At 41.5% G+C, this 23,293-nt stretch overlaps 1 protein-coding gene across 4 annotated transcripts in view; it reads left to right on the forward strand.

The window, feature by feature from the left end:
- LOC146811957 (uncharacterized) overlaps window positions 1-23,293 on the forward strand; it is a 1,438,216-nt gene that overhangs the window by 235,733 nt on the left and 1,179,190 nt on the right. For all 4 annotated transcript variants that reach the window (XM_085618932.1, XM_085618933.1, XM_085618934.1 and 1 more), the window contains exon 2: window positions 14,127-14,402. In XM_085618932.1, the coding sequence (XP_085475058.1) occupies window positions 14,127-14,402 (276 nt within the window). The remainder of the gene's footprint in view (window positions 1-14,126; window positions 14,403-23,293) is intronic.

Here is a 23,293-nt window from a genome sequence, read left to right on the forward strand (position 1 = left end):
TTTTCCAAGGATCAATCTGTACACTTCTCTGGTGTTTCAATCACGTTTTCACTAATTGGAAGATCAATCGATGATGTATTCATCTCAACTGGTTCCAATCCACTAACATTCCTGGCATTATTTACGGGAACTGTCAATGCATGTACTCTTGATATATTTTGACTCTTCCCATACAATGGAACTATAGGACCAATTGTTTCTGGCACTGATAATGCTTCTGAATACAGACTCATTTGACTAATTTTTCGAGTTAAGTCCTCTCTTGCCTTATTCAACATGTCAACGTCACTCTCCTGCAATACTCGAGTACCTGATGAAACTTGTGAAGCTACAGGAACTTGTGTAGTTTGTGAAGTTTGTTGAGCGTGTGGAGTTTGTGGAACCTGAGGAATTTGTATTTCAATTAATGGTGCATTTGGAATTGTTTCCCCTGAACTTTCCTGATATGGTGGAGGTCTTTTCATTAATATTACATCCATTAACTCATCATCAATTTCATTCGGGTCTATTTCTAGTTCTGAAGTCCCTAAAGTATTCTTTTTCTCTTTACATTTGCATCCAGCTTGATCTTCAGCAACTATTACTAGATATAATCCATCAGCATTTACATCTCTTCTCCATCTTTTCATTTGATTATCCCATCTAGCTTCAGAATACCTCGATATTACATTCCTGTGTTTTATTCTATTCCTATCTCTCTCTCGTTTATATGCCTCATGTTCCCATTCCTCAAGCGTTTCATACTGCATAGGCCTAGGATTTGGTTTTAATTAATTCATTCGTCCCCTCAAGTTCACCTAAATCCTTATGTTAAATGTACCATGTCCTGGAAAAGCTATAACTCCATAATCTTCTGTATATCTCATCAAGTTCTCTAACCATGTACACGTATGATACCCATGTTCCAACATCATGAAAGAAGCGGGTGTTCTCGGAGGAGGTATAGTACGTCCCTCTCTAGTATCTATCGGCTTGTCCTTTTTGAAAAAATCTTTTATAATCTTTATTTTTCAACTCTTTTACGCTAAATAGTTCAACAAACGAAAACAAAATCCTTCCGTAATTCTGCTTATTCTATTTGCTAACGTTCGTCCAATACCAGCACGACTTGCACCAACCAACCAATCACGGCTCACTACGTAACCTGCCAGTTCTCACTACCCTCTCTGGACTACCTGCCAGTTCTCACTACCCTCTCTGGACTCAACTCATGGCCTGGCCCCCGCACGTTGCTCTGCTTCTTCTTTTGGAACTGACCTTTCTCTCGCCCTCAGAGCGGCACTGATTAACTGCAGGTCTCTGAACAAACATGCTATCGACATCTGGCAGTCCCTCCAGGATAACAACTGGGATCTGCTTTTCTTAACTGAAACCTGGCTGAATGAGACCACTAACCCCACTATCACCCTTGCCATACCGGACAGCTACAGCCTCGCCTGCGCCAATAGACCTAACAGTAAACAGGGAGGTGGAGTTGCCTTAATCCATAAATCTAAATGGACGGCTTCCTTTCCCACATACGACCCTATTGACTGCATAGAGGGTCTACCTTTTACTATCCATTTCTCCTCGTCCACCTCCTGCTCTGGAATACTTATTTACCACCCTCCCCATTCCAACCTCTCCCACCTGCCGGCCTTGGCGGATTACATCATTCAGCTTTGTACGCGCTACAACAACTTTACTGCTCTAGGAGATTTTAACCTCCACGTTAACGATGAATCATGCTCGCACAGCAACAATTTTATCTCTTCACTGGCGACCTGCAATCTAGAGCAAAAAATAGATTCCCCCACTCACAAATCGGGACATACCCTTGACCTGATTTGTTCCAACCTACCCAGCATTCTGGTAGCCTCTCCCATCCCGGTCATTTGGTCAGATCACTTTCTCATCCCTTTTGAGATCGTTATCTCCCGCTCTATCAGACCCACCGTCGCCCCCAAAGTATCAGGCAGAAACTGGAGTCGTATCACCCTTGAAACGTTCCAGAAATACCAAAATAATTCTCTACCCTTCCCATTATCTGATCCGGATGGTGGTATTGACCATTTTGATGCCTGGATAGGCCAAGCCCTAGAGGCTATGGCCCCTCTCAAACCCATCAAAACCTATCGGGCCACACCTTCCGCACCCTGGTATTCTGACCTGCTTCGCCAGAAAAAGGCAGCATGCAAAGCCCTCGAACGCTCCTGGAGGCAGAACTATTCCCTCGACAGTAAAAACACCTACAAAACAGCTCTCAAAGAATACCGCAGAATGATTGAGGATCATAAAAGGGACTTCCTGGCTTCCAGAATTAAACATGCCAGTAACGGCGCCAGGGAGATTTTCAACATAGTCAGATCCTTCACGGACCCCAGCACTCTGACTCGTACTCATCCAGCCTCCCAATCTCTATGTGATAAACTTTCACAATTCTTTGAGGAAAAAATCCAGGCTATTTACTCCTCCTTTCCCATCACCAGTAGTGAAGGGTCGGTTGAGGAATCTACCATGTATCCGCCACAGTCACCCTCATTTCTAGAATTTGCAGAAATCTCTGAGGATGACACACTGGTAGAATTACTCAATTGTAAATCCGGCTCCCCCAGGGACCCACTGCCAGCCAAACAATACAAAAAACTGGCACCCCTGCTCAATCCATTTCTTAACCATATCTGGAACCAATCCATAAGAACGGGTGTTTTTCCCGCAAAATGGAAACATGCGTCCCTAGTCCCCATCCTTAAGAAACCTGATCTTGACCCAGACAACCCTAGTAACTACAGGCCCATCTCCCTCCTACCTGCCCCAGCTAAGATTCTGGAAAAACTGGTGCACGCCCAGCTTGCTAACTACATCGAATCCCATGGGCTCCTGCATGACTCTCAGCATGGCTTTCGGTCGGGCCACAGCACGGAGTCGGCCCTTGTCGAAATGGCTGACTCCGTGAGATGGACGATGGATCGAGGCTCGAGGGCGGTGTTAGTGCTGCTGGATCTCTCAGCAGCATTTGACACCGTCTCTCATAAGATCTTGCTGAGAAGGCTGAGAGACCTAGGCTTCGGCGGTACAGTGCTGAGATGGCTCTCTTCTTACCTGGGTGACCGTACTCAGCAGGTATTCACCCCTCCCTACACCTCCACTGCTAGACCACTAAAATGGGGAGTTCCTCAGGGCTCCTCCCTGAGCCCGCTCCTGTTCAACGTTTACTTTTCCCCCCTGGCTAAACTGATTGCGCAAACTGGGATTAAATCCACCTCCTATGCGGATGACATTCAGTTACTCTTTACTCTTGATACCCCTACTGCCTCTGCCTTCGACCCACTGAAAAACTGTCTAAGAGACATCTCTAGCTGGATGGACTCCAATTCCCTCCGACTTAACGCCGGAAAGACAGAGATTCTGTTTTTTAATTCATCATCCCCTCTTGATTCTAATTTATGGTGGCCGAATGATCTCAGCCATGCCCCCACGCCTAAAGACTCGGTGAGAAAGCTGGGAGTGCGTTGGGATAATCATCTCAGTTTTAACGCCCAGGTTCAAACAGTAGCAGCATCCTGCTTTGCTAAGATCAAGACAATTAGACGGCTCATCAACTACCTACCGATGGACTGCCGTAAGACTGTGGTACAGGCCCTAATAATATCTCACCTGGACTATGCCAACGCATTATACCTTGGCATCACAGCAGGCCTATGCCACAAGCTTCAGACTGTCCAGAATGCTGCTGCTCGGCTGGTGGAGAGAATTCCCGCCAGACATCATATCTCCCCACACCTCCGTAAACTCCACTGGCTCCCCATTTCCAAGAGATGTATTTTTAAGGCCATGACCTTGGCTTTCCGGGCCTCCAAGGGCAAAGGCTCGGCCCACCTAAGAAGCACTCTGAAACCGTATGTCAACTCCAGGACATTACGCTCAAATTCCCAACTTCTGCTGGAAACCCCCAGATTTAAACGTACTCGCGCAGGAGGGAAAACATTCGAGGTCTGTGCCACTCGGTGTTGGAACAACCTTCCAGTTGCATTACGAGCCTGCCAAACCGAATTAGCATTCCGAAAATCCCTGAAAACGCATCTTTTCCCCATATAATGCTCCTTAGTGCCTAGCCTCTAGTTCCATGATTTATCAGCGCCGGGACGCCCCGTTGTGGCAGCTGCAGCGCTCTACAAAATACACAAATAAATAAATCCCCTATTCTAACCAATACCAGCGCAGCTCACAGCTACCAACCAATCACGTGCCCACTGCCTGACCAAAGCCAGCGCGGCTTTTCATGATGTCAGTATTACTCCTGCTACTGACCCTCCCTTTACAAAATAATGCGGCAATGTATTTCTGGGTTTTCTTAACTAAATTCTTGTTAGAAATAACACAAAACAATCCTACTTTGTCTGTTCCACTAATAAAAGAGATAATTTGTATTCAAATAGATATTCTTTCGCTTCAAGTAAAATAACGACCAGCGCTACTCTCTACTCTCAATCAAGTTAAAGTAGGTCTTGGTACTCCTCTGTGGACACTAGCCAAAGTTTATAAAGAGGACCTTCCTTTCACTCAGGGGTCTTGGTACTTCTTTGGGGATGTAAGGCCAGTGTTTTGGAAGCGGACCTTTCACTATTTCATGCAATCTTCTTTCATTCAAAAAAATCCCTAAATACCATCAACAGCCTTTCGCTGTTCGATATTATAAGAACAGACAAAGTACTTCTGCAGTGTGATACCTTTCCACACTATTCCTCTGTCACTTAGGCTAAAATAACATCATCCTGGGATCTTAGGTAACTCTGTACCCATACTTACAGACAACATAAAACAAAGATACTAACTTTTCATTTTAATAACCAATAAATCAATAATCAATATTTATTGGCAAACTAAACAATAATTAACCATCCTCTGCTACCAAAAATGATCCAGCGATCAGGGATCGATAATTTTCTACAAAGGCCCATTTACACTACCCAACTAATCCCTTCACGCTGGGGTTCAGTGTGATGCACGTTTATACCTATCTTACCAAATACACAATAGAACCTGCATTTCTCCTTACAATATGTATATATTTGTTACTCCTGAGGTTCAAAAGTTGATGCAATAATTATGTACTTACCTATACTACAAAATAATAAGAGACTCAGTGTGAAATTTATAATGTTTATCTAAAATAATGTGAAATGAATGCTCATCAAGTACAGTCATACAATGCGAAAACACAGATTATCACGGAGAGCAAATATTAGCAATGTATAAAATCAAACTCATGTCAAATAAACAATGCATTCAAGGAATGGATAGGCGAAGAGAGAAAAGTTTCAGAGACAAAATACATTTGCAAATGATTATGCAAATTCAGGATATTATCTATACTAACCCAAGAATCAGGGAAATGTTCCCTCTGGCCAAAGGGCATTAAGGCCCCTCAAGAAGATTTGAGTGGCAAAGATTAAGTTATTATTTTCATGTAATGTAATTTCATTGCACTATCCCATGCACAACCCATGTTCTTCCTAGCAAAATATTATTAACGTGCATAAAAGCAGCATTAGTCTTTTTTTTTCTTTAGCCCAGTTCTACGCATTAGTACACACATGCGCAAAATTATCTCCCCTTATTTTAGAATTCTTTAATAATATTTTTCCACAGCACACTGTTAATAAATGTTACTGAGTGTTCAATCCGAGCAGGTTTTATTTTCTCAACACCCTGCTCCATCATCCGTAATTGTCATTGGGTCACATCGGTTCTTCGCTCCCTTTCAGCATTCTTCTAGAGGATTCCTTTGTGGTAACCTGCAATTTAATATAAGTCACAATACGCTTTAAATTGAAAAAATTAGAGAGAGGGGTCCTACTCTGCCAAAGGGACAGGACACCAACATAGATACTTCTGTCAAAAAGAACAATCCCTTTGGTCTCTTTTTGGAAACATACAGGAACCACTTTCAACCTCTTCTGACAACTCACTCACCGGCACCAAAATAGAAACCAAAAAAACAATATAAATTCAATGATTTTTATTATCAGGAGCCTTATAAATTCAATACACATATATAAAAGGATTAAAAAACATAAGTATCTTCAATATACATGTTAAAAACATATCCTACACAAATACATGGGAGGATGTGAAAAAGTCTTTTTCAAAGGGGATGTGTTGGGAGACATAAAATTACATGTTTAAGCCTGAAGAAGGTGGTGAATCCTACCACCGAAACGCGTCGCTTTGGTTAAGAAAAATACCCAACTAACATCTGGTTTGAATAGAGAAAAAGGGAAAAAGGAGGAATATTATTAAGCATTTTTCCAGTGTCACCAAGAACATCTTTCTATGAACTTGGAATGCTTATTTAATGTACTTGGTTGTTTATCCCCTTTGAAAAATACTTTTTCACATCCTCCCATGTTTTTGTGTAGGATATGTTTTTAACATGTATATTGAAGATACTTATGTTTTTTAATCCTTTTATATATGTGTATTGAATTTATAAGGCTCCTGATAATAAAAATCATTGAATTTATATTGTTTTTTTGGTTTCTATTTTGGTGCCGGTGAGTGAGTTGTCAGAAGAGGTTTAAAGTGGTTCCTGCATGTTTCCAAAAAGAGCCCAAAGGGATTGATCTTTTTGACAGAAGTGAAAATACGCTTTAAGACATTTACTGAACACCATATGGTAATGTGCTTAAGCGCTAGATAACTGTTATATTTACTTATCTGAATTTTTTCTTCAGTCTCCTGCTCTGAAGGCTTTATGTTGAGAACCTAAAAGTAAAATGGCATGCTCTGAGTTAAATGTATATTTTTTGATTAAAGCAACAATCAGGCAACAATTGGAAACCTGGTTGTTACTGGATATCTGCAAGTTTTCCTTTAGAGTTTTAGATGTTGAGAATTTACATTGTAGCTTATTTTGCTTCTGCGGAAAGATCCTAGTGAGACCCTGACAGAACGACAGGCTCACATTAAGTTTTTGCCTGAGCAAAATGGAGGCATGTGATAAACTTTTCCAGATTTAGCACTTATGAGTGGCAATTTGCAAAATGAAACACAAGTCTTAACACATGAACCAGCCCATGTGGGTCCCAGTACTCAGGGTGTAAATCAAGGTGGAAAGCCTTCAGGAGACATCTTTACTCAATTTTCTGTTACTGGTTCTAGTCAGGCAGCTAATGCCCCAGGAATTCATGTAACTACTTCCAGTATTCTTTTAGCTCCACCCAGACGCATTATGGGGGATCCTACAAAATGCGCTACCTTTATAAACCAATGTTAACTGCACTTTATGTGTAAGCCGGCCTGCTTTCCTAATGAATAATCAAAGATGACTGTTGTTTTGTAATACTTACAAGGCATGGCACCCACTTAAACCATTCCCTTAGCAGATCGGAATGATCCATTACTGTGTAATAATGTGGCGTTCAAAGCAGAATTGAAAAGGTTATTTGACCATCATACTTTTATGCAGTCGGTGTATGCAGAGTTGCCAAACTTACGATAGGGAATTAAGGATCTCATAACATATATATCCATGTTTAACTGTTTGGTGGTTGAAGCTGGCTGGCCAGAAAACATGAGAAGTTCCTTATTTTATAAGGGACTCCGAAATTAAATATGTTCTGGCTCTTCTGGGAGTTGCTGGAGGAGCTGCTCCATTTTCTCCCAGTAAGCTCTATCATAGTGAGCAAATAGTGCTTGCCTGCTGGCTATATGTCAATGATTAGCTGATTGGGTAACAACACTTTCCCAGAGGCATCAATCAACTTAGATTCTTTGTTTGGTACAGGTGCATCTCCTGTTGTTTGGGAATTTTCTATTTTCTAGTATTAGATACTACTAGAAAGTCAGGAGTTTTCTGACTTCTAATGTTTATAGGGTCAGAGGGTGCAGCTTTATATTTTTTGTCAATGCGTGGCACTATCATCCTAGCTTTCACCGGGTCTTTAAAAATGTCCTCTACATGGCGTAGCATACCCTTAAGGAGTGGTAGATATTGTGCCCCCCTTGGAGCACTAGATAGGGTTTCAAAAAGGAAATCTTCATCTATTGTATCTTTATACAAAGGTACTTGATGAAAAGCTGCTGCCTTGCTCTTAAATATTGATATGTAGAGGATTTGTCAGGTGGTGATGGCCTTGTGGGATAAAGATCAGGGTCTGAATCTCCCTGTGGGTCAATCTGATAATTATCCCAAGCATCCCCTGTGTGCATGTCTATTGTGATGTTGATGATGGGTGAGCGTGGGGATGTATTTTTTACCTCAGATAGTTGTGACAACGGTTTCTTAGAAGAATAAGTCTTTGGTGCCTTTGCTGGCTGAAGATTTATTTTCTTCATTCCAGGCCGAATTTGGAGAGTTTTTTGCCTCAGATTGAGCCGTTCCTATATTACGTCTATTATCTCCACCCAAAAGTAAAACATTTCGGAGCTGGAAGGTGTTTTGTTTTTGGTGCCGTTGTACTAGATTCCGAAGCACCATGATTTTCTTTCGGTGCTGAAACAGATGACTGAGGGGTTGTGGGCCCCGATTCGGAGGAGGTGGAGGCCCCTGCTGATGGTCGAACTTTCTGACCTGAGCCCCACGGGTGGGGTCAGTTTTTCGGTACGCGCCATGGCCTTTTTCCACTGGCAGATCTGACGCAGTCTTTTCAGACGTGCTGTTGTTTATGGCTTTAGATCAGGGTTAAGTGTGCTCACTGTTCAATCCTTCTGTGCTGGCTGGAGGGTGGCCGAATCTTGTTCGAATTCAGACTCAGACTCAGACTCGGAATTATGTATCGACAGTGATTCCTCTTGTGCAGCTGACGCTTCCTCCTCGTCCACTTGTTGTTGGACGAAAATAACGTGTACATCATCCACCTGCTACATTTTTTGGCATCTGGCGCATCAATCTCAAAGAGTTTTCTTCAATCAAAATGACTTTCAAGCTTCACAGCTTTCCTCTCGATGATCAGGCGAGAGGCATAGATCACAGATGGAATGTGGAGAGGTGTGGCTCACTGGTTAGAGGCGGCAGACCCGTAAGCAGAGGACGGCCCGGGACCAGGGTTCGATTCCCGACGCGGCAGGGTCGTGGACCAGGGTCAGCGGGCTCGATAATTCTCGCTTCGGTGCCTACTCCAGTCAGGGACCACACTCGGCAACTCTGGGCATTAGCTTGCCTCATCTTCACAACGGCCCCCCCAGACCGCCGGGGATGCTTGGTCGCACCTTAGAGATACCCATTAGGGACCATCTCTCAGGGTGAGCCAGGACGGGTTCCCCAGCGGTCGAAGCGCGGAGATACTCCTCCGGGAGTCGATTCTAGCGCTATATAAACCCACAATTAAATTAAATTAAATTAAATTAAATGTTAGTCGGTATGGGGATATTTAAAATGATAATTAGGACAGAAATGGAACGGAGTGTGTTCCATTGGCAGGTCATTCTCTGATAAGGTCGCCAAAGTGAAAGAGGCCCAGCTGGGTGCAGCCTCTAGTCCGAGAAGGCAAGTCGAAAACCTACGATGCAGAAGGGTAATGGCTTGGACCAGAAATATACCTACACGATCAATACAATACTGAATCAGAACTAGCTAACCAGAGAGTGCCCGTAAGAGTCTCAAACCGGAGCAGAAGAGATACATCCGAACCTGTCTGCGAAAAAAATCTAACAATGAAGTTGATGATTATGCGCAGTATTACCAAGAGGAGAAGTCACATAGACTCTTGACTTGAAGAAAACTTCTTGGAACAAAAGCAACTTGTAATCATCAGAGCCCAACACTAGATAGCGAACCTAAGCACAGCATGTGATCTACAATACACATGCCTCAAACATATATTTTGATTTGATTCAAGCACCACAGTTTCAAGGCATTCTAGGAATTCTTTGGCTGAAAACCTGCAATACAGACATTGATTGGGAAAAGCGTACCATTACCTTTCGTTCTACTTTTTGTAAAGAACACTGGTTTAATCCCCTGACATTAAGAGTTAAAAGGCTGTAGCTGTGCTGACTGAGGATTCTACTCCTATGATTCACCCATGTTATCAGGGCTTTGCAGAAGTATTTGATAAACTGAAGGCCACTATCCTGTCTCCACATCACCCTTATGATTGTCAAATTGATCTCCTCCCTGGGGCTCAAATTCCTTGTAGCAGAATACAGAATATACTCCTTGACCGAAAAAGAAAACATCCATCTTTGAGAATATTTAGATGGCATGCTTCGGATAGGTTTTATTAGGCTGTCCCACTTGCCTGCCTCTTTTCCTCTGTTCTGTTCACCTAAGTGGTAGGCGAGCTACATGCCTGTATGGACTACTGGGCCCTTAAAAACGTAAATGTTAAGAACCATTCCTCTGTGCCACTTATTTCCAGTGTTCTTGACCAAATTAAGAATCCTGCAGTATTTATCAAGTTAGATTTACTGGGAGCCTATCATTTGGTATAAGTCAGGGAAGGTGATGAGTGGAAAACAGCGTTTGGCACTAAGTTTGAATCATTTGAATTTCTGATAACGCCCTTCGGGTTATGTAACACACCCGCCGCCTTTCAGTTCTTTATCAATGAGGTCTTGCAGGAGTTTTTAGGTGCTTGTGCTGTGGTTTAAATTGTTTACATCTTGAAGTATCCACCTTCTGTGTCAGAACATGTGAAAAACATAAGAGCTATATTACAGCAACTATGAGATAATAAATTGGTTGTAAAATTTAAAAAAAAAGCACATTCCATGTACTTAAAATTACCTTTTTAAGATATGTTTTTTCATCACAAGGGATTGGAATGGATCCACACAAAGCTGCAGCAATTTTACAATGGGAATCCCCAAATTCAGTGAAGGAGGTACAGAGTTTCCTAGGGTGCGCCAATTTTTTCTGGCGTTTCATAGACCAGTTATCTACTCGAGTAGCTCCTATAACAGTTACTGAAAAGGGGGCTGTTTTTCACTGGAATGAGACTGCAGAGAAGGCTTATCAGCAGTAAAAGAATGTCTTTACCAGCACTCCTAATCTGCAACATCCTCACCTTCCCAACCTTTTATTGTGGAGAGTGACGCTTCACACATAGCTGTAGGTAGGGTTTTCTCACAAAGAAATAAAGTGACTGGGAGGTTCCATCCCATAGCCTATTTCTCGCACAAATTTAGTCCTGCTGAACTGTTAGCAATAAAAAGTAGCTCTTGAAGAGTGGATACACTGCTTGATGGGCTCCTTACATACTGTCACAGTGATGACTGACCATAGAAATGTAAGATTTCCTAAATCCGGTAAGGCCTTATCAATGTGACAATTGAGGTGGACACAATTTTTCTCAGAATTTGACTATGTGATTCAATTTCAAGCTGGCCGTCAGCATGGTAAGGCTGATGCCTTATTACGGCTTAGGGATGAAGTTCAAGAACTGGGAAATTAACATCCTCCTATAATACCTACCGGGCTTATTCCAGGAACAATGGTTTCTAAGAAAACATTTTTAGCAGAGGTAGTTGCAGCACAAAGGCCAACAGAAGCAAAATACAATATACAGAAATATGACAGTAGGAATATTAATGATATATGTTACAGGCTTTGTACTGGTGACACACACAACTTCCGGCAGCTCACCCAGGGGAAAAGAAAACATTAGAGCTTGTTCGGCTGCACTTTTGACGGCCTACTATTGTACTCGATACAAAGCAGTAAATCCACAGATGTAGCATTTGTGCGCAAAGGAAAGAAATACACCAGGCACCCTCAGGACTTCTGACCCCACTTCCCACACCATCAGTTCCTTGGCACACACTTTCTCTAAATTTTATCGTAGATCTCGCGAAAACTGAGCAGGGTCGCACGGCAATACTAGTTGTAGTGGACTTGTTGTCCAAGATGGCTCACTTTCTTCCCTTACAGCTCCTTCCTAACTTTAGGCAACTTGCAGATATCTTTTTACAGTATATTGTACGTTTACATGGTCTTTCATCTGTAATTCTATCTGATCGTGACCCACAGTTAATTTCACGGTTTTGGAAATCTTTGTGTGGGGTGTTGCAAATTAACGTTCGCCTGTCCACTGGTTATCATCCCCAAACTGATGGCCAGACAGAAAGAGTAAACTAGTGTTTGGAACAATATATACGGTGTCAGGTGTTAAAAAATGCTGCAGATTGAGACAAATGTATTTGGGCGGATTAATTTGCTTATAATAACTCACAACATTGTTCCAATAAGCTTTCTCCTTTTCAGTGTAACTATGGCTTTCACCCCCCCGATTTGCATTATGTCTCTCATCTTTTGCTTCTGACATACCACCAGTTAAAAACTATCTAGAACACAAAAAGAACTTACAACAAACTGCTCAAATTTATTTGGAACAGGCAAAAATGGTGTATAAATCAAACACGTATCAACATCGCAAACCTGGCCCCGATTCTTAGGTGAGGGATCAATTGTGGCTATCTACGCAAAACATCAATCTGAAGGGGCTGCACAAATTTTAACTGTGGTACATAGGCCCCTTTTCCATACTCAGGAAAATCAATGATGTCGCCATGAAAGTGGAATTACCTTGCAAGATGAAGATTTATCCTGTGTTCCACGTTTCTCTACTGAAGCCAGTAACTCCGGGAACTGTCCTTCAGCCTAAGGCTCTAGCTATTATTGTGGACAATTAACCTGATTTTGAAGTAGAAGCAATATTGGACTCAAAATTAATAAAACACAATTTTTACTATTTGATTCACTGTAAAGGATTTGGTCCAAAAGATCATATCTGGGAACCGGCGGTTCATGTGCATGCCTCTGTCTATCACATACGTTCAAGCGTAGACATCCAAGTAAACCCATGCCTGTAAGGAGGGCCATGGGGTGGTATACTATCGGGACTGTCCGGACTTTGACCGCGAACGTGCATTCCCTTTAAATGGTGGAGCATCGAGCCTGTAAGACTGTATCCTGCACCACAGAAAGTTGTTCATCATCAGCTTTCCTAAACACTTATTTGTTGCAGTGTATCATCATCTTCACATTCCTGGATTCCTGCCATCACGCTTTCTGTTGGGGCCCTTACAAGTCTTCTTGTTTCATCGTCTTCGCGTACCCGGAATCCTCCCATTGTGTTTGTCTGTTGTTGTTATCGGTTTGCATTGGTTCTTTGCTCCTTTTCAGTGTTCTTCTAGAGGATTTTTTGCAGTAACATGCAATTTAATATAAGGCACAAAACTCTTTAAGACATTTACTGAACACCATATGGAAAATGTAGCTAAGTGCTAGATAACGGTTTTATTTACTTGTCAGAATTTTTCTTCAGTTTCTGCTTCTTGGAGACTTTATGTTGCGAACCTAAAAGCAAAAAGGTATGCTCTGAGTTAAATGTATATTTATTGATTAAAGTAACAAATAGACATTTATGACTATCAATTGAAAACATCTGCTGTTGTTATTTAAAGTATTTGTTCATGTAATATTCTCTGTAGGTGAATGAAGAATTTGGTTGAAAGTCTTCTTGAAAAGATCTCACTCATGAATGTACATTTATATATATATTTCATACATTTATGAAGTGGAAACCTGGTTGTTATTGGATATCTGCAAGCTTTCCTTTAGAGTTTTAGAAGTTTGGAATTTATGATGTGGCTCATTTTGCTTCTGTGAAAAGATCCTAGTGAGAGCCTGACACCATGATTTCCATTCAATTTGCCACTGAGAGGCAGTGAGGAGAACACTATATATATATATCAATAGGTTGTGTTTCTTTACTTTGAAGATAAAGTTAACCATTTAATTTTGCACCTTCTATAATTGGTGAAGAATGCTTATTGATGGTCCAAGGCTAAAATTGCTATGATCTTTCCTGTATTAGTCAAGACCATCACCACAATGAAATGGTCTTACTCAGCAATTACCTGGTATGCAAGAGCTGACATTAGAATAAGGCTATTAAAAACACATTAATCTGAAGTAGGAAACAAAAGTAATGTAAAAGTGTTGTTTCCCAGAAAAGTGATGCAAAGTAAGTATGGGCTACCCAAAGGTTTGGTAGGAGAAGAATAATTGAGTTTATGTACGGTAAGAACTATATGCTGCAAGATAGGTAGCAAGTGTGAGAGGTTCTCACAGATTTCTAGGCTTTGTGGACTGTAATTTCCTTATTGATAACTAATGTCTACCCTGCTCTCCCCTCTAGAATCACAGGATGTACGGCTTCCCTGTTGCACTGAGTCTTCCAGCTCTTCAACACCGACAGAAGCGGTCTGGAGGAAGAAGGGCGAAGCGGGGCCCCTACTCCAGGTGTGGTTAAGCCTGGAAGTTGCCACCTCCATGGGTACACGACTTGAAATGATAGGAAATCACAGGCCCTACTTACTGCTGAGGAATCTCTCTGTGGCAGATAGCGGGGTTTACAAGTGTTTCTCAGGGCCCATTACCAGCGGGTCCTTTCTCCTCAACATCAGCAGCCAAGGTGAGTGTTGCATGATTAGGAAAACTAGAGCTCCCATCATGACCAAACCTTCATACTATGAAGAAATACTGTATATTCGATTTATTAATTTTTTGGAGGAAGACTAGGGAGGAGGACAAAGTGAACTGAGTCTCTGTCTTACCTGTACAAGGTTTGCTTACACATCAATCAGAGACACAAGTGCATCACGCTTGAAATGTGAGAGATAGGTTTTTGTAGCCCTGCAGAACTCCATCCAATACATAGTTGAAATGGTGTCAATGCTTTTGAGTTACTAACAGTCCATAAAGAGATATTCAGTTGTTCAAAAACAAGCCTATTTCGCTCGCTTCTATACGACACACAAAAGAAAAAGACACTTTAACCAAAAAGCATGTTTATTTCAAGAGTGTTGCTCAACTTGCTTAAAATAACTGCACAGAATATGATTAAAACAACACAAATGCATGTTAAGAACAATGAACAAACAACAAATGATAATTTCTAGTATGGTTAAAATGTCATCTAAAAGCCTAACATCCTAAAACCTACTTCTATGCTCTACGCAAGGCAGCTTAGAAAGTAGAATAATTTACAGCTAGATTTTCTTAGGGATAATGAGCACACTGCATACCTTATTTACATAGAAAAGCTGTAATTATCAGGAGTCAAGAAGGCCATGTTCTTTGTAAAAGGCAAGCACGTGCTCAGCATCAACTCCTCCCGGGCTCAGGTTTGGTATCAGTTTACAGTGGAAAGCGAGATACAGTGGCAGCATCCCTGGCAGGAAAGATCGTCTTCTGATATGGCAGTTTCTTGCTTGCGATAAGCTGGGGCGAAGGACCACTCCTGACAGGCAGCCAAGTGGCAGTCCTTTTATACTGTATCTTATCTGAGATGGAATTGGCAATGTCACCTTAGGAACGTTTGATTTAACCAATAAGCCTCAAGATGCTAGTTTGGGGCGCATTCCTTGAAACATGTAAGTTGAAGTATGACAATTCAGACCACACGATTTTGACTATTGCTTTTTAGTGTTTTGTTGATGTCTGTATCTAAATTTCTTTGCACTTTCCCAATTCTTTGAAAGATAAGGACAGACGACATCTGGGTCAACGACAGACATGTTGATGACTTTGCAGAAATGCAGAAAATGGAGTTGTGGCCCACTTAAAATGGACTCAGACCATATTTCTTTATGTCTGCACCTTTGAATTGTGTCATCATAGGAGTGGAGAAATATTGGGAATTTATCTAATTTGAAGAGAAAACCATGCTCTCAGAATATTGAGATATAAAATCTATAATGAGACAAGAAAAAAGCAGCTGGGTTATAGAGGACTGCACTGCCAAGACAAGTCACTGAAAAGTGGTGAAATATTGCCCGCCTCAGATGGCCAGCTGCCAAATGACCATAAATTATATTAACATTCACAGGGGTATGAGAGGCAATATATTGGAAGATTTCTGCAGTATATACATGAAGTATGAAGAATTAATGAGTCCACGTCGATGCTTGTATTCCTTAGTTGTTTTTATTCTTCATGTGCTCAAAATTCAATACAGCCAACGCGTTTCGCCCAGACATGGGCTTCTTCAGGGCTGTTAAAGTCATACAATAGATGTAAGCTATATTAATTACAAATCAATTGTATTGAAATGTGTTAGTAAAGTGCAACAAGAAGGTAACATCTTATTGTGCTGTATGAATTTAACAGCCCTGAAGAAGACCATGTCTGGGCGTAACGCGTTTGCTGTATTGAATTTTGAGCACATCAAGAATAAAAACAACTAAGGAATAAAAGCATCGACGTGGACTCATTAATTCTTCACACTTCATGTATATACTGCAGAAATCTTCCAATATATTGCCTCTCATACCCCTGTGAATGATATCAAATCTATACTTAGCTTAATTTCATACTATAGGTAATATATATGAAGCATATAATGACTATACATAAATAATGTAATATCATAAAAGCAGATTTACATTAAACAAGAATAGATGCAGTAAGCTATGCATGAATGTATTTCTTTAAGACTTGCATGTTTCAATCCTTAGCACATATTAATTTTGTGATATATGCATTATCATAATAAGCATTTATGTTGGCTAAGAGAGATGCACGTTGGCGATTATGCCAATAAAAAATGATGCAGCTTTTATTAAGCTAAAATTAAAATAGTAGAAAAATGTACAGTTTTTTATGCAGTCTCTATGATAAGTTAGAGTTCTGCTTTTAATCCTCATCTGAGGGCATATCCACATGGTCCGGAGTACACGCAGCATGCGTGTGGTCATTGTGCAATCCAATTAGTGCATGCTCATTGTTGTTGGTAGCTTTGTTCCGCACACATGGGATGGATAAGCAATCAGTTGCAATTCCAAAGTACTCAGTGATGGCGAAAGTACTGGATTCGGGGCTCAAACATTAACAGTGAGTCATGCCAATCATCAAGCAACTTGTCAAAGAGTGTCACTGGCGTGGTTGATACATCATAGATTGCGTTTTGTAATGGAGACAAATGCATAGTTTGGCCTTGTCTCTGGTGTGATTGCAATAGTTGCGACATTTCCACGTTAATAAAAGCTACTGGAGGTTGATCTAGATGTAATTTCAAGATGATGGCTGGGAAATGTAAACACCAGAACACAGGTTTCACATGTACATTGTCTCTCTTAGTTTGGAAAGCCAAGCATGTCCATAATAACGTAATAGAATCTCTCTGAATCTTTGTTCAGCTGTATAGGTGTACTCCTTGTTACTGATTTCCCTGCCAGAAATGGAGAAAGATGACAACACCACAGCTGACAAGCAGTAGAATGGTCGGAAATCCTCCAGCAAGACTGGAGAACAAAGAATGGAAAAATTATGGAATTAGTCCACATAATGCTTGATAACCAGTCACCAGACCAGATCCAATGTCCTTAAAAAGATAGACAATGCCAATTGTTGTCGAATTTTAAAAAGTAGGGACAATATCGGCAAAGTGACTAATGTATTGCCTTTGTATTACCTCCGGAACAGCCTCTGAATCTCCAGAGCCGTCCTGGCAATTTTCAAGTTGTACGTTTCTGCTGCAGAAGTCAAAGGGACTTCTTTTTGTTGTAACACTGCAACTAATTTGCAAATTTGATTAAAATGCATGCCTATCATATCAATAGTAGGCCATGGGACATTTTTTGTTGCATGTTAAGGCAGTGAGTACAAGCTCCTTCCACAGCACTGTATTGTGTTAGAAAATATTATCACATATAATTGGCCCGGTTTCAAGCCACAGCAAGTTACATTAGTTAGTACTAAATAGGAACCATTTTATAGCAATTCATGATGTATTGGGATGGATACAGTAGGAGTTACTGATAAAAACATAACTTAACCCTTGCATCAAAGCCATACAGATTCCATGCAATGAAATGGTATCACACAGCAGGGAGCTGCTACCATGATGCGGCTTTTGCGCATGTTACTACATGACTTTATTTTGCAACATTCTGTTTGTGCCTTTCACATGAGAACTGTCTGCTTTCTGCATTCTCTGCCTGTTCCTGGAGTTTAGTCTGAACACTGTGAGCAAGGTCGATAAACAATGGCCCTTGTTATTCTGTTGTGGTCAGTCCCTGGCACCTAGACAAACATGCCTCTACCACCTCAGAATGTGCTAAGGTGTCGGGACTAGGAATGGGCGTGTAGCCAGTCAAGACTGGCTATGTGGCCCCTTTATTGCTGAGGGGTTCAAGGCGGCCATTGCTGAGTTTTTGTGGCAACTGACCAGCAAACCAGTTCTGGTGTTCCTGGTAAGTCAAAAGGATTTTCAAATCTAGGTAAGCCCTAGAGTGTGCAAACAGCGGTACTGCCTTATAAAAGCCTGAAACTGCCCATACGCAGCATCTATAGCCTCAAACTCAACCCATGAGTAAATTGTCTCAAACACATACGCCACCTGAGAAGCTATTTCAAAAGTAAGTGCCCCCCTCCCCACATCCGGGACACCTCAAAGCTTGAGATGCTGAGTAACTGCTTCCCTGTAATTGGCACCTATCGCAATAAGGGCTGCCATATGAACAGAATGAAATGAAATCAAATCAAATAATTAGAAAAACAGAATGAGAAATGTCCTTTTAAAAGTCAAGCTTCATAATCCTATTGCAATAGGGGCTCCCTCATTCCTTGTAAAAGGTAACCATGATTGCTACAGACCTCTCCGTAATGACGTAATAATGATTTGTGTATGTGTGTGTATACCAAAAAGAAACTACTCAAGGAGTTCCCAAAACATCCAAGCCCCACACTGGGCACTAATGTTGCATAAACTGACTCTCTGTCTTAGCTCCACAAGGTTTGCTTTCCCACCCACGGGTGACACAAGTGAACTTAGTTCAATGCACCATGCTTGAAAGTGAGAGATAGGTTTTTGTAGCCCGGCAGAACTCCCTCTAATATACAGTTCAAATAGCGTCAATTGTTTTGAGTCACTACTAGTCAAAGTGACTGGGATTCAGGTCCACCATGGTGTTTAGAAATAAACCTCTTTCACTCTCTTCAATACCAAACACAAGATGCGCTAAGAAAAAGACACTTTAACTGAAAAGAGTGTTTATTTCAACAGGTGAACCCGTTGCTCAACACATCTAAAATAGCCACACAGATGCAAATAAAACAGCACAAATACACATTGAGAACAATAAAGACAAAATGAACATTTCCAACATAGTTAAAATGTTATCTAAAATCCAAACACCCTAAACCCTACTTCTATGTGCTACAATAAGAGAGCATGGAAAGTAGAAAAACAGCTAGATTTTATTAAATGTAAAGGGCGCACTACATACATTATTTACAGCAAACCACTGTAGTTATCAGGAGTCAAGGAGCCCGTGTTTCTGTGAAAGGCAAACCAGTGTTCAGCATCAGCTCTTCCCAGGCTCAGGCTTGGTATCAGCTTTCAGTGGAAAGTGGGATACTGTAGCAGCATCTTTGGCAGGCAGGATCGTCTTGTGGTCTGGAAGTATCTTGCTAGCAATAATCTGAGGTGAAGGACCTCTCCTAGAGGTGGTCAAGTGGCAATCCTTTTATGCTGTATCTTAATTGAGATGGAATTATCAATGTCACTGTAGGAATGTTTGATTTAACCAATCAGCATCACAGCGTTAGTTTAGCACTCATTCCTTTCAGCATATATGGTAAATGTACGACAATTCAGACTACGCTATTTTGACTAATGCTCTTTGCTTGACCTTGAAATTGCGATTCTCATATTACCATGACTAGAGAATCTGGATTTCATTAAAGTCACGGAGGCTGACATTATGCATTATTCCTTTAATGCAGTCCAAGCAGCCGCTTACATCACAATATTAAAAGGTTCCAGAATAGACCAATAGCAACACATGAAAGGCATGAGCCATCAACAATCTGCCTCTTTAAAAGTGGAGGAAAAGAAGTTCATGAAACTTGAAAGATCAAAACAATCTTCGGATGAGCAGGATGAAGGAGAAGGAAGAACGAAGGTAAAACCAAAGGCCAGACGACACACAGTTAAGGAGCGTTACCTGAAAAGAGAAAGAACTAAATATCTCTTGAATGTAAAAAATAGTGTCAAGCTTATCAAGCTAAAAGGAACAAGAGATGAAACAAGTAGTGTTAATAAAAAGTACAGTAAAAAAACTGTAACAAAAACAGCAATAAATCATTGTAAGACAACCAAGGGGTGGGATGGGAGGGATAATGTCAGCATCCGTGTCTTTAATGAAATCCAGATTCTCTAGTCATGGTAATACGAAAATCGCAATTTCATTACAAGAACGGAGGCTACATTATGCATGTTGGTAGCTTTGTAAAACAACATCAGACATATGTTCAATAGGCTTGCAATAATGGTGTGCAAAGGTGCTAGCATTTGACCAGTTAGCAGCTTTGGGAATGTCATCCAACTTACCTCCAGACCAGAGAGATTTACTGGCCGTAGCACGTCTAAGGGAGTGAGCTTTACATTTCTTTAAGTCTATACCTGCTAAACTCATAACAGTCTTAACCCATCTAGCAATAGAGGTTGAGGCTATGCCTTTGTGGGGTTTTACAAAGCATATAATTAATTGGTTAACATCCTGAGGGCGAAGAGCAAACATTCTGTGATCATACTCTCTCATGCAGTCCACAACGCAAAGTTTTGGACATAAATCAAAACGTGGGTAAGAGATTGAATCAGACATAGTCTTTGTTCTTCTATAAATCTCAAATTTAACTCCGAACGTGTTATGAGATCTATACATAATCTCCAGGGCTTTGACATCAGAGACCCTTCTGCATGAGATTAGGCATAGTGGAGTAGCCGCTTAATGGAAAGGTTTTTTTCCTATTGGGGAGAGTATTAACAGGCCAGTAATTGAAAAGATCAAGGATTAGTTTAACATCCCAAAGACTTTCATATTTAGGTTTAGGAGGTCTTCTTAAACGAATGTTTTTCATCACTCTACAAACAATGACATTTTTACCTACTGTTTTACCATTGACAAGGACTTGACCAGCAGAAATAGCCGATCTATAGTTCTATAGCTGAGGCCTTTATCAAATTGTTTAACAAGGAAGTTAACTATGTCAGCAATAGGTGCTTCCAAGGAATCCAGGTTCCTTTCCAGGCACCAACGTACCCAGATTCTCCGTATGTTGTTATATCTGTAGTGAGTGCTGGGGCCCAAGACTCTCTGAGGAGAGTTGCAGCCCTCGCCAAAAGTCCTGAGATTTCATTGGATCTCCTGACACTCTGCAGGCAAGAAGGGTTAAACTCCTGTTCTGAATTAGGGGGTGAACTCCTCCATCTATGTCTGCAAGAAGATTCTCTAGGGTAGGAATTAAGAAGGGTGGGTTGCAAGCTAGTTCTAGAGTGGTGGGGAACCATGCTTGGGATGTCCAAAAGGGAGTTATTAGGACAAGGAAGCACTGATCCTGTCTCACTATATGAAGAACTCTCTGAATCATGGCAAAGAGAGGGAATGCGTACACCTTGGCACCTTTCCAAGATTGTAGTAAGGCATTGACTGCTAGAGCACCTGGGTCGGGCATCCAGCTGAAGTTGTTCTCCAGTTGAAAGGTTAGTCTGCTCACAAATAAGTCTCTAGAGGGCCCCAGATCTTATTTAGGGTACTGAACACGGAAACATTCAATTTACAATTGCTGTGATCTAACAGGAATCTTGAGTTCCAGTCTGCAGAGATGTTCGATTTCCCCAGAAGGTATTCCGCTTTGAGAGTGATCTTGTGTTCCAGACAGAACATCCAAAGTTTCTATGCTATATTAGAGAGGTCTGCAGATTTGGTGCCTCCCAGACGATTTATATAGGCAACTCTGAGATGTTGTCCATCTTTAGAATGACTGACCTCCCCTGGAGAGAGTGTTTGAAGCTCATGAGGGCGTAAAGCCCAGCTGTTAGTTCTAAATATTTTATGTGGTGAGATGATTCCTCTTGTGACCAGATACTACCAGTGTTCTGATTGAGAAGGCAAGCTCCCCAGCCATGAAGGCTCGCATCTGATTCTAAAACAAACTCTGGTTTTGAACCAAAGATTACTTTTCTGTTCCACACGTCTAGGTGCTCGAGCCACCAGGCTAGTTCCGATTTGGCTTCTTGATCCAGACAGATCCGGTCTCCCTACCAGAGGCCAGATCTTAGGGCTCTAGCCTTTATCCTTTAAAGGGCCTGATAGTTGAGGGGACCGGGAAAGATGGCTTAGATGGAGGAGGAGAGGAGACCCAGAAGTCTGGCTAGCTCTCTCAGAGGTACGTCTTGCTGTTTCAGGACGTGTCTTATTTCCTTCCTGATTTTGGTAATCTTTTTGGAAGATAGTAAAAGGAGACATTTCAATGTGTCTACTGTGAAACCTAGGAACTCCAGAGATCTGGAAGGGGACAGAATTGATTTTTCTTTGTTTATGATGAATCCTAAACTTTCTAGGAGATCCATCACAGTCTTCAGGTCTTTGGCTAGTTGTGAAGGATCTTGAGACATTATAAGAATGTCGTCTAAGTAAATGATTAAACGAATGCCCCTTGTTAGAATCCGGGTTCTCTGGTTGGCACAGGTAGGTACTTGTGACAAGCAGGGAACCTTTCCTCTAGTCAGGGAAAGGGGGTACACTCCTCAAATAACCCCTGCTCACCCTCTAGGTAGCTTGGCGCGAGCACACAAGGCTTATCTCAGGGCGTTATAGGTTAAGCATTTGTGAACACATACAGTAACCAAGTGACAACACTACAAATGGACACCACACAGGTTTTATATTAAAAATAAGGATTCTTTATATAGAGTTATCACAAGACCATTAAACGACAAAAATACACAATACTGTTACTTTAGTTGGTAGAAGTTTGCTTAGTTCTCTTAAGTTCTTAAATGCGACACTTTAAGTCAATGTACCTTTTAGATGCGACACGCAGGGCAACGAAAGTGTTGCAACGATGTGATGCAATTAAGTTTTTGGTGCAAAGAAATAAAGACGTGAAGATCTTCCAGATGCGTTACGCTTCTCCGATGTTGCGAGAAGACTCGACTCGATGCGTCGATTGCAGCGGCGTCACCCTTTACGCGATGCGACAACAGCGGCCTTGGCAGCGGCACTCTTCTCCGACGTTTGCGAGACGCTTCCGCTCGATGCGATGCTGCAGCGGCGACACCCCTTTACAAGATGCGACAACAGCAGCTCCGACGGCGGCACGCTTCTCCGTGGATGCGAGGCGCTTTTCTTGATGCGGTGCAATGCGACAACTACGATGGCAACACGCTTCTTCCTGGATGCAAGACTCTTCTCTTGATGCGGTGCAATGCGTCAGCTACGATGGCTGCGATGGCGACACGCTTCTTCGGCGTTGCGAGACACTTCCGGAATGATGCGAGACGCTTTCGCTCGATGC

Source organism: Triturus cristatus, chromosome 7 (genome assembly GCF_964204655.1).
Source record: "Triturus cristatus chromosome 7, aTriCri1.1, whole genome shotgun sequence".
NCBI lineage: Eukaryota > Metazoa > Chordata > Amphibia > Caudata > Salamandridae > Triturus > Triturus cristatus.